At 35.2% G+C, this 13,479-nt stretch overlaps 1 protein-coding gene across 2 annotated transcripts in view; it reads right to left on the bottom strand.

The window, feature by feature from the left end:
* Positions 1 to 7,261: 7,261 nt before the first annotated feature.
* LOC115224262 (pyruvate carboxylase, mitochondrial) overlaps positions 7,262 to 13,479 on the bottom strand; it is a 108,787-nt gene continuing 102,569 nt past the window's right edge. For both annotated transcript variants that reach the window (XM_029795072.2, XM_029795071.2), the window contains exons 19-21: positions 11,399 to 11,647; positions 9,266 to 9,406; positions 7,262 to 7,939 (exon numbers count right to left, since the gene is read on the bottom strand). In XM_029795072.2, the coding sequence (XP_029650932.1) occupies positions 7,688 to 7,939; positions 9,266 to 9,406; positions 11,399 to 11,647 (642 nt within the window). In that variant the 3' untranslated portion in view covers positions 7,262 to 7,687. The remainder of the gene's footprint in view (positions 7,940 to 9,265; positions 9,407 to 11,398; positions 11,648 to 13,479) is intronic.

The raw sequence follows: 13,479 nt of genomic DNA, 5'->3' as shown, positions 1-13,479 counted from the left end.
TACACTTATCAATTTAATACATCAGGATAAGAAAGGTCTTTGCTGTAATTGCCTGAAATAAGAGGTTGTAAATGTTATATATTATATATGTTATATATATTATACACACACACATATATATACATACATATATATAAAATGTATATACACATGTGTATAAAATGTATATATATATATACATTTTACATATATATATATGTGTGTGTGTGTATAATATATATATATATAAATGTACATATACACAGATATTTATACACATATATATAAAATGTATATACATATAAAATGTGTGTGTGTATAATATATATATATATATACATACTTATCTATGTTTTTTATGTAATATTTAACAATTTAATACACACAATATCTATATATACTTTGTGTATGTGTGTGTGTGTGCGTGCATGCATGTGTGTGTGTGCGCGTGCATGCGTGTGTGTGTGTGCTTGCATGCGTGTGTGTGTGTGCGCGTGTGTGTGCGTGTGCATGTGTGTGTGTGTGTGTGCGTGCGTGTGTGTGTGTGTGTGTGTGTTTGTGTGACATATGGAAGAAATACTAAGAATGTCAAATGAACTCAACAGAAATGGACCAAAAAAAAATATTACGTCTTCTTGAGTATTGAATATTTCGATATATTTAGTGCAGATGACGTAGAAGGCTTGACCAAACGTATTGAAATGCATATAAACAAACATTAACTTATCATACACACACACGCATGTACACAACCACTTACTTAATCAAATGATTCCATAGATTTGCCTTTTGGAAATACAATCTTTTCAAAAGAAAACATCCAAAGTTACTTCCCACATGGTTCCAAAACTCATTCTATTTCATGTTTGGTTCTTTAAATTTTCCTCTTTCAATTCGAATCCATCTTCTTTTGAATTTTTTTCTTTTTCCTTTTTTTTTTTTTTTTTTCCTCCTTTTCGTTCGAAGAACACCATTCTTCGGTCGTTTTCCTTTCATTGCCGTTTTGATGTTTCCTGCTTCTGGTAAAAAATATTTTGGTAGAAGATCTCTTGAGATTTTTATTTTATTTTTCTCTTCTTCGATTCTGTCTGTTGCTTTTTTTTTTCTCCTTGTTTTTGTTTTTTAAACTGGCTGACTTCTTTATTATCTTGCTTATATATGTATGTGTGAATGTCTTGCATGTGTATATATATATATGAATATGTGTGTGTGTGTATATATATATATATATGTATTTGTATATATATATATTGTATTTGTATATATATATATATATATATTATATATATATATATATATATACATATATGTGTATGTGCATGTATTAAAAAAAAAAAAAATCAAAGTATACAGTATTATAGATCCAATGCAGCCGATTTAATCAATTGGTTTCATGTTAGATAATCAGACAATTACCTAATATACTCTTAAGAGATGGCTTGTATAGAAAATGGATTCTTAGACATTTGTGTGTGTATGTATGTGCATTGTTTTCATTTTAGACTGAGTGTAGATAAAAAAATGTCTAAGTTAAGAAAAAAAGAAAAAAGAATTTATAAGGTGAAACAGTAAGATTTGAACTTAATTGTTAAAGTAAAATTTCTTTAGACATAACAATATTTTTCTGTACAATTTTCTTCCTTTAAATTAATAAACTTCTAAACTCTTTAGAGCATTTAATATGCATGTGTGTTTGTGTGTTATATATATCTACGTAACTTTTTAAAACTGAGTGTAAATTAAATCATATAGGTGGTGGTGGGGGGGTTGATAGAAAATGTAATTTTAAAATGTAAACAGAACATAACAAAAAATGTAGACAAAACAAAACAAAAAAAAAATGAAAAACAAATAATGGAGCGCACAATGTAGGAACAGTTTGAATGTGGAATCTTTCTGAGTTTCACGTCTTGGAGCATTAACCGAAATATATGCTACAGTAAATTCATAATACATGTTCAGTCTCCCACCTAAGATCTTCATAGAAACATATGTCTTGCATTAAAGAAAATGTATATCCAATAAGGTTTGCATATGTTTTTTTTCACTAAAATCAGTACTTTTCCGACACGGAAGCCAATGAGCTTCAAAAACCCTAACACTGCAAGAAAAAAGGTCCTAATTTCAAGTGGCTTGCTTACCAGTACTTCAAATTTATCACAGTAAATTATTGGTACTTGTTTTTTCCACCCCTTCTTTTCTCAGGAGAATGAAAGATAAAAAAAAAAAATCAAGCTTAGTGAGATTGCAGCCAAGGATTTTTAAGTCCAACATCTAAAGGTGAGAATCTAGAAGAATCATGCAAGGGATGGTGTTATAGAAATGGAAATTAGTGATAAGCTAACAGGATGCAAAAAGAACCAAGATGGCTAGAGACACCACTGGAGGAGTTGAGGTTTGTCTGAGAATTAATAATAATAATAATAATAATAATAATAATAATAATAATAATAATAATAATAACGGTTTCAAATTTTGGCATAAGGCCAGTAATTTTAGGGGCAAGTGTTAACTCAATTACATCAAACCCCAGTGCTCAGCTGGTACTTATTTTATTGACCTGAAAGGATGAGAGACAAAGTCAACCTTGATGGAATTTGAACTCGGAACATAAAGAGCCAGAAGAGATGCTGCTAAGCATTTTGCCCTGTGTGGTAACGATTCTGCTAGCTTGCCATCTTAATAATAATAATAATAATAATAATAGTAACCCTTTTCTACTAGAGGCACAAGGCCTGAAATTTTGGGTGACGGAGCTAGTCGATTATCTTGACCCCAGTACTCAACTGGTACTTATTTCATTGACCCTGAAAGGATGAAAAGCAAAGTCAACCTCAGTGGAATTTGAACTCAGAACAGCAACGGCCGAAATACCACTAAGCATTTTGCCTGTCATGCTAACAACTCTGCCAGCTCACTGCCTTAATAATAATAATAATAATGATAATAACAATAATAATAATTTCAGATTTTGACACAAGGTCTGCAATTTTGGGGTGGAGGTCGGCTGATTACAGTTTTTAACTGGTACTTATTTTATCACACCTGAAAGAAGGAAAGGCAAAGTCAATCTCAGCAGAATTTGAATTCAGAACATGAAGATGGGCCAAAATATTGTTAAGTATTTTACAAGGCATACTAACGTTTCTGCCAACTCACCACTTTAATAATAATGATGATGGTTTCTAATTTAGGCACAAGGCCTGCAGTTTTGAAGGGAGGGAATTCGTCAATATCATGAACCCTGATATTTAACAAGTACTTTCTTTTATCAACCCCAGAGGGATGAAAGAGAATACTGTATAGTATTGACCCCCATAAGGGTAACTAATATTATTAATCTTAATCATCATCATAAATCTCTGGACATTAGCATCTCGAGTCCTGGAACTCAGAGGGCCGATTACCTGGTTTCCATTGTAAATATGTGAACAAGACTACAATATTTCCCCCGAATGAGATCCCAGTCTGTTGCAGGGTTACTCATTTGCAGTTGAGAGGACAGGAGCAACTTGAAAAGAAGTGCATTGCTTAAGAACACAATGCAATGTCCAGTTCAAGAATTGAAACCACAATTTTGCAATTATGAGTGCAACACCTGAACCGCTAGCCATTGTGCCTTCACATTAATCCTAATATTGATAATTAATATTTTTAATCTTATAATTCAGCTCAATCACTGAATATTACTATATATTTAATCCCAATCCTGGACATGTGTGTGTGTGTTAAAGATGCTGGGGTAATCACTTATAGTGGTATTTAGTTGTTAATGATTAGCCCTAGGTCAGCCTTGATCAAGACATTCGAGCCATGACCAAACAGATTATTTCTTCTGCAGTAATGCACCATGAAACAAAATTACCCAATAAATCTTTTTATAAAAAGATAGGGGGTGGTTTGAGGAAGTTTGCTTACTACTCCTAGCAAGTTGCATAACCACACAGGGACTCCCTCACTGGCTCGATATTTGTTGTTGTTGGTGGAGGTGGTTAAGCAGAGCTATGATTGAAAAGAATCCAGACATGACTGTCCTGTCTCGTTTTTAGGCTATAAAGGAATACATTACCCAGCATGTCCTCTTCTTGTTTATGATAGCAAGGCATGGTTTGAGGGAGTTTTGGCTACTATATTTAGTGTACCAAGTGACTCCTTAAAGACACACTCATTTGTTCCTTATCATTACTGTTGTTGCTTAGTCCAAGTCAGCTCTGATTGAACAGGCTTCTGATCAAAGGTGTTCCAGCTATGACCATCCCGTAATATTGAATGCAATTCAACATGACAATAGCCAATGTATCTTTCATGTATTAGGAAAGCAGAGTGCAATCTGAGAGAGATTTGGTTGATATTTCTAGCATGCTTGGCAACAATGTAGAGAATCCCCTTATTAATTTCTTGTTGTTATAGATTTCACTGTGATTGTTTTTTCTTGTTTAACCCTAGGTCATCCCCAACTGAGCAGAAGTAAAATCAAAGGAGTTCCAGACGTAATCATCTCAACTTCTTAGAATGGAGGACTATATTATTCAGTGTGTTCTTTTCTTTCTCTAGAGGATAGGGTGTAATTTGAGCAAACTTGTTTGCTATTTCTAGCAGGTTGAATGACCATGTAGAGGCTTCTCTTGATGGTTTTTGTTGTTGTAGTTAACAATTGATGATGCTGAAGTTACTGCACATGTTTCAAGGGGTCTTAAAATGTTGTTACATGCTACATATGGTATCACAAGTGCTGCTACAAGTGCTGTTGTTGTTGCTGTCATCAGTGTTGTTTCAAATCTCATTTCTAAAATTACATAAACAACCAGAGAACTAACAAATCAAATAAACAAAAAATATATTTCGAGATAATTAAGAGAGATTAGATAGCTCAATTAATTATTTTCAATTAAGGTTACTCACTGTTAATTAATAGCAATTAGACACGATAGTTCAGTTTGGAAACTCAGACACTTGGGTTATTGTTTTTATACAATCAAATGGAGATTGTGTAAAAGAGAGAGAGAGAGAGGAGGAGTACTGAAAGAGAGAGGGGTGTGAGAGAGGTATGAGAGAGTGGCGTGAGAGAGGTGTGAGAGAGGTATGAGAGAGTGGTGTGAGAGAGAGAAAAGTGAGAGAGGTGTGAAAGAGAAAAGGTATGAGAGAAAGAGAGAAAAGGTGTGATAGAGGTATGAGAGAGGTTGTGTGTGTGAGAGAGAGAGAGAGAATTTTGGTGGTGGAAGAGTTAAGTGGATTACATCGACACCAGTGCTCAGCTGGTACTTATTTTACTGACCCCAAAAAGAGGAAAGGCAAAGTTGACCTCAGCAGAATTTGAACTTAGAACATAAAGTCAGACGAAATGCTGCTCAAGCATTTTGCCCAGCCTGCTGCTTAGCTTGCACCTTAATAATATAATAATAATAATAATAATAAGAATAATAATAATAATAATAATAATAATAATATAATAATAATAATAATAATAATAATAATAATAATAATAATAATAATTAATAATAATAATAATAATAATAATAAGAATAATAAAATAATAAGAAGAAAGAAGAAGAAGAATAAGAAGAAGAAGAAGAAGAAGAAGAAGAAGAAGAAGAAGAAGAAGAAGAAGAAGAAGAAGAAGGAAGAAGAAGAAGAAGAAGAAGAAGAAGAAACAGAAGAAGAAGAAGCTATGTCAAGGCAACATCAATGTCTTCTCAAAGATTAGCCAGACATGATTTTTAAAATGAGAATATCTTAATTAAACTCAACTGCTCTCACAAACAAGAATACTAAAAATGAACCTAACCTAATTTTAGCACAAAGCCAGTAATTTCGAAGGGAGAGAATTAGTCAATTCTATCTACCCCAGTGCTTGACTGGTACTTCATTTTATCAAGCCTGGAAAATAAAAGAGCAAAGCTCTTTTATTTTCCAGGCTTGATTTGAACTCAGAACCTGAAGAGCTGAAATTAATACTAAAGAGTGTCTTTTCCAACAGTGAAACAATTCTATCAGCCACTTCTAGCAGAACTGGCTCCAGAACAGAAGTGGTACTTAATTTACTTATTCTGAAATGATTATATATATATATATATAAAAAAATTTTTTTTTTTTAAATTCTTGGTGGGATTTGAACTCAGAATGCAAAGGAATGAATGTAACTAACATACGGCAAGCAGCATTTGCTGGTTGTCGCTATACCAGTTCTGCCATTCTAAGCACAATAATGATTTCAAAATCAACAGGTAGGGGTTACAACAGCAACAAACCAACAACAGCAACACTAACACATCTAAAGAAATGTAGATGTGCACACGGCAGAGCAATGGGAGAAGTTATGTAAGAAACCCGTGAAATGAAATAATAATAATAATAATAACAATAATAATAAAAATACTTTCTATTATAGGCACAAGGCCTGTAATTTTGAGGGAGGGGAGCTAGTCAATTATATTTATCCCAGTGCGCCACTGGTACTTATTTTATTGACCCGGAAAGAATGAAAGGAAAAAAAATCTACCTTGGTGGAATTTGAACTCAGGACATAGGGCTGACAAAATGCTGTTAGCATTTTGCCCGGCAAGCTAATGATTCTGCCAGCTTGCTATCATTTATCATGACAATAATAACTAAGCAATGATGATAATAATAATAATAATAATAATAATAATAATAATCCTTTCTACTAAAAGCACAAGGCGTGAAGTTTTCAGGGAGGGTACAAGTTGATTATATTGACCCCAGTGTTTCACTGGTACTTAATTTATCGACCCCAAAAGGATGAAAGGCAAAGTTGACCTCAGCAGAATTTGAACTCAGAATGTAAAGCTGGACAAAATGCCGTTAAGTATTTTGCCCATCATGTTAACAATCCTACCAGCTCACTGACTTACTTATTATTAATAATAATAATAATAATAAACATAATAATAATAAATAGAAAATGTTACTTAAAATATACTAACAACCAAAAAAAAACAAAATAAAATAAAAGCATTGCAAATTTTGTGAATTTCTTTGTTTTGTTATTTTTTCAAAATAATTTTAATAAAATGAAAATAATAAATATATAAAAATAATAGTAATAATAATAATTAAAAAATTATAAAAATATTTTAAAATTAAAAAAAAATAAAGAACATAAAAGAAACAAATTAAAAAAATATATATTTCAAAAAGTAAAAAAAAAACACATGTTAACGTGCTTAAACACAGTTTGTCAGAAACCCCTAAAATGACTCTCAAATATATGGAAATAACAGAAAATATTCCTTTTACAATGTATGAAGATTTCAAAAAAAAAATGTCTTTTTTTGTGTGTGTGTGTGTGTGTTAATGCATATGTTGTAATTAATTTAATTGTTGAATCAAAGAAAGACAGTTATTTTTTTGCTTTTTTTTCCCAACACCCACAAATAAGGGAGAGATGTAATTTATGATGGAGGGGAAAAGGGGGCTACTGTATATCTATGTAGTATATAAATATGTGTAAGTATACATATATATATATATATATATATATATATATATATATATATATATATAAGTATATGTGTGTGTGTATTATTCTTCATGGAAGATGGAGCCTGTTTCTTGATGAAGTCGATGTATATTTTATAAATTCAAAAAGAAAATCATGTCCTCAGTTGTGAATCATAACCATCATCATCATTATCACACTTATTCATCAATATCACCATCATCGACATCATCATCACCAGTTTTCTATCTAATTTGGTTGAATTTCCATCAAGAGATCGTCCCCTTCAAGCTTCATATCTTTTGTCGCTGCTACACTAGAAACTGTTCCTGATAATGGGGCGGTGACAATCATCTCCATTTTCATGGCACTCAAAATCAAGACTGGCTGGCCCTTCTCAACAGTGTCACCTTTCTTCACTCTTATATCGACAACAGTGCCAGGCATTGGTGCTCCAATAGAACCAGGATCACTTGTTGCTTTTGGATGTATTACCAAATCCTAGAAAATAATGAAATATAATGAATAATAGCAATAATAATAATAATAATAATAATAATAATAATAATAATAATAATAATAATCCTTTCTACTATAGGCACAAAGTCTGAAATTTGTGGGGCAAATGAAGACACATACAAGAGAAATACAAAATGACTGATGGTTAGTAAGGAGAGACACTCAAATAAGAAAGAAGAAAGCAAAGGACCACTGATGCGGTCACAGGAGTGTGACGAAAGAACTCTGGATGAAATAAGATTAAGATTAATGTAAAAAATAAATAACACTGAAGCAAAGTAACACCAAATATATAGTGCGTGTGTTTTTATTGGCTAAACTGGCAAAATGACCATTCCGAAATACAACAATGTCTGTTTCAACACATGACTTCACATAAAAAATCTTGCACAACAAATATATAAACATAATATATTATATTAATTATATATATATTATTTGTTATTTATGTATTGGTTTATGTCTATCACTGTTTGATTTGCCTAATAGTGGTTTCATCTCTAATTCATATTTTATATATTTATACTGTGAAATTTGATTTAATACTAAATTGAATTTTTCCCTGTAAGTTTGGAGCTGTGCTCCCTAATATTATTATTATAAGTATATTATATGTGTGTGTATATATATATATATAATATATATATATAATATTAATAATAATATTAGGGAGTAAATCCAAACATACAGGGAAAAATTAGATTTAAGATTAAATCTAATTTTATAGTATAAATATATGTTATATTAAATTAGAGATAAAACCACGATTAGGCAAATCAAACAGTGAAAATCATAAGCCAATACATAGTAATAAAATTAATTAAAAAATATAAAAAATATAAAATATAAAAATCCAATTAAAATATTTAAATTAAAGTTAAAATTTTAAAAAATTATTATTTTTAAAAATTTTAACTTTAATTTAAATATTTTAATTGGATTTTTATATTTTATATTTTTTATATTTTTTAATTAATTTTATTACTATGTATTGGCTTATGATTTTCACTGTTTGATTTGCCTAATAGTGGTTTTATCTCTAATTTAATATAATATATATATATATACACACATACATACCTCCATACATATGTACGTACATACCTATGTAAGGCAGACAGCTTCCGGTTTTATGTGACTGTTAAGTAAATTTCTTAGCAACACACACACACATATATATACTTAACATACATGTATGTGTATATTTTAGTGTCTGGGGTGCAATGAACAAAATACTATACCACACCATTGATCATTATCATGGGTCTATTTGGTCAATGATGTCATGATAAATGAATGTAAACTTACCTTCATTGCTAATTCATCAATGATTCTCACAGACCTCAGCTGCCCATTGAGTTCAAAGAAAACTTCTCGTCGGCCATCATCTCCAATGTCACCAACGGCCAGAGTTTTGATATGGAGGGTCTTTCCTCGCTCGATTTCTACCTGAGAATAAATAATAACAAACGATAAATATGTCAGCTCTGTCTGGCACCTGTGCAGGTGGCACGTAAAAAGCACCCACTACACTCACGGAGTGGTTGGCATTAGGAAGGGCCTCCAGCCGTAGAAACACTGCCAAATCTGACTGGGCCTGATGAAGCCTTCCGGCTTCACAGACTCAAGTTAAACCGTCCAACCCATGCTAGCATGGAAAACGGACGCAAAATGATGATGATGATGATGTGTGCGTGTGTATAAATAGGTTTATAAGACATACACACACACACACATACATTCTGCTCAATATTGCAGATTTGCTTGTCAGTTGCTTGACCTTAATCAGTTGAGCATATCCCTTAGTGGCTGACAATATGTGCATCTCTGATTGTGAGCAAGAGTAGTGTGTGTGGGTGGGAGCATCATAGCCATGTGTTGAGAGGGATTTTTGGAGTTTGAGTAATTCACCACTGGAAACATGGGTGTTTTGTTCATCATCCTTAAACCGCCCTTCTTCAGAGACCTTTTGAGTGAGGTGAGCTACTTGAAATGAAGAAAATTCTAACTGGGCCCCACCTGCAAGGTCATGCGCTATTTATCTTGATATGACATCACCATGTCACACACATATGTATTTCACTACTGCCCACAAGGGGCTAAACACAGAGGGGACAAATGGATTATGTCGATTACATTGACCCCAGGGCGTAACTGGTACTTAATTTATCGACCCCGAAAGGATGAAAGGCAAAGTCGACCTCGGCAGAATTTGAACTCAGAACGTAACGGCAGATGAAATACGGCTACGCATTTCGCCCAGCGTGCTAACGAGTCTGCCAGCTCACCGCCTTATGGTTGTGATGCATATGCCTAGTATACCTTTTTCTGCAAGAAGTCATGATGGGTATATCGGGCTTCATGTATTTGTACCCAATATACCCATGTAATTTTGTTATGGACAGGAACTAAAAGCTAACATGAAATTTAGTGTTAAACTTTGGAAGTCTGCTACAGAGACATTGAGCATGCTTCAGTAAGCTTACGGTGATGAGGCAATGGGTCACAGACAATGTTTTGAGTGGCATGGGTGCTTCAAAAGCAGGACATCCCTTAACTTTGAAAACATAAGGACACAGGAAATGTGTAAAGTCCAACAGGAAATGGTGTTTCCTAGGGCTAAACAACAGTAGCTTTCTTCCCCTTCATGGGACTGTCACATTAAGTGGACAACATAGTATAATAAAAAATGCACCCTTTTAAAGCCTAGCCAGGTTCATGGGCCCGGTTTCAATGGCATATGTGTTCCCCAGCTGGACGGGATGCCAGTCCATTGCAGCGTTACTCATATTTGCCAGTGGAGTGGACTGGAGCAACGTGAAATGAAGTGTTTTGCTCAAGAACACAACACATTGCCCAGTCCAGGAATCAAAACCACAATCTTACGATCATGATGCTGACACCCTAACCACTAAGCCATGCGCCTCCACAAGTTGACAACATGCTATCACTTTATCCTTGGAACATGATGAGCAATCTGGAAGATCTGGCATGGGTGTCACCTGCAGAAATGTGGCATTGCACATCGAGAATTCATGCCCCAGGGTGAAACCATCAATCAAGAGTTCTACTGCAATGTTTTGAATCATTTTAGTGAGGACATTCAGTAAAAGTGACTGGATCTGTGGAGCATGAAGAATTAGATTCTTCACCATAACAACGCATCCTTTCACTGAGTTCTCCTCACTTATGAGTTCCTCACCAAAAACATGGTATCGCTTCCATACCCACCCTTGATCTGCCAGATCAAGATTAGAGCCTGGTGCAGCCATCTGGTTCGCCAGCCCTCAGTCAAATCGTCCAACCCATGCTAGCATGGAAAGCAGACGTTAAACGATGATGATGATGATGAATGAATTTGAAACAGGAAATTTGTATCACAAATCTAAGGTCAGTCTCAGATGGGTTAGTATCAAAAGGATTAGTGTAATCTGTTCTTACCTCACATTCCTGTGCCATCTGCGGACCAACCAAGAACAGTTTTGTGTCCAGACATTCAACAGGTCCATATTTCTGTCGGAATTCAAAATAGTCAGAGAAGACTTTTGGGTAGAGAGCAGCACTCATCAGATCGACTTCATGAACGTTTGTCTTATGCTTCACTTTCAGTTCTTCACGCAGTTTCTCAAAGTCAAATGGTTCCATAGAGGCCCCAGGACGACCGTCGATCTTCGGCAATCCTTTCAAGATCTAAAAAAATGAAAAATATATGAACATGTATAATATATATATTGAATAAAGTAAGTATTATCTCAAGTCCTAGAACTCATAAGGCCAACAGATTTGGTGTATAAATGATCGAGATCACAGTACTCACCCTGGATGAGATGCTAGTCCTTCACAAGGTTACTCATTTACAGCTGAGTGAACTGGAGCAACATGAAATGAAGTGTCTTGCTCAAGAACACAATGCACTGTCAGCTCTGGAATTGAAACCATAACATCCGCAAATTCAATGAGTGGCACTCGTGCCAGTGGAGCGCTTAATCAAATTCGCAAATTTGATGACTGGCACCTATGCCAGTGGAGCGCTAAGAGCACCATCCAAGCATGATCGCTGCCAGAGCAGCTGACTGGCTCCCATGCCGGTGGCATGTAAAAGGCACCATTCAAACGTAATCGTTACCAGCGTCGCCTTACTGGCACTTGCGCCAGTGGCACAGTGGCACATGAAAAACATTCAAGCGAGGTCGTTGCCAGTGCCACTGGACAGGCTCCTGTGCAGGTGGTATGTAAAAAACACCACTTGAGCGTGGCCGTTGCTAGTACCGCCTGACTGGCCCTCGTGCCGGTGGCACATAAAAGCACCCACTACACTCTCGGAGTGGTTGGCGTTAGGAAAGGCATCCAGTTGTAGAAACTCTGCCAGATCAGATTGGAGCCTGGCGCAGCCATCTGGTTCGCCAGTCCTCAGTCAAATCGTCCAACCCATGCTAGCATGGAAAGCGGACGTTAAACAACGATGATGATGATGAATATAGCAATTGTGAGTGAAACACCCAAGCCATTATGCCACAAGCCTTCACAATATACATACTGATTTCAAATTTTGGCACAAAGCCAGCAACCCCAGTGCTCAACCAGTACTTGTTTTATCGAACCCTGAAAGAATGAAAGGCAAAGTCGACCTCAGCAAAATTTGAACTTGGAACATAAAACCGGAAGAAATGCTGCTAAGCAAATTCGTGAAGCGTTCCATATCTTATTCTTCAGTGGTGGTGCCCCAGCATGGCCGCGGCCTTCGGGCTAAAACATTTTTAAGGATTTAAGCATTTTTCTCTCTGGCATCTCACTGATTTTGCCATCTCACTGTCTTCGCTGCAAGAAAAGTATCATCAGCTAAGCTGCTGGTCAAACCTCTGGCAATGGAAACCTCTGGCATTCTCAGCCCACTGACCATATCCCTGCTCACTGATATTGGGGTGGAGGTCGCTATCTGCAAGTGCAAACCCCAAACTAGAGTGGCTGTTCCAGCGCATTTCCCTCGCCATCCTCCAGGCCAATGCCTTTTCCGTTTTCTTTGCTGGGATGCTGAGACCATGAGGTGAAATGAATTACAGGAAATCAAGGGAATGTAGAAATTTCATAGCTTAATTCTCTTTCTCTTCTTTTTTTTCTTTTCCTTCAGAATGGTTGTCTGGTAAGAAGCTTGCCTCCCAAGCACATGGTTCTGGGTTCAGTTCTTCTGCACAGCACCTTGAATAAGTGTCTTCCACTATAGCCTCGGGCCGACCAAAGCCTTGTGAGTGGATTTGGTAGCAAGAAACTGAAAGAAGCCCGTCGTAAATATACACACACATATATATATATATATATATATATTCTTCAGCGTATCTTTATGTCTGTGTTTGGCCCCACTACCATCACCTGACAACCGATGTTGGTATGTTTATGTTTAGCAATTCGGCAAAAGAGACCGATAGAATAAGTACTAAGCTTACAAAGAATAAGTCCTGAGGTCGATTTCTTCGACTAAAAAAATACCCTTTAAGGCAGTACTCCAGTATGGCCGCAGTCAAACG

Source organism: Octopus sinensis, linkage group LG25, assembly GCF_006345805.1.
Source record: "Octopus sinensis linkage group LG25, ASM634580v1, whole genome shotgun sequence".
Taxonomy (NCBI): Eukaryota; Metazoa; Mollusca; class Cephalopoda; order Octopoda; family Octopodidae; genus Octopus; species Octopus sinensis.
Note: the sequence above shows the minus strand (reverse complement) of the source record. Positions and strands in the feature narration are given on the sequence as shown.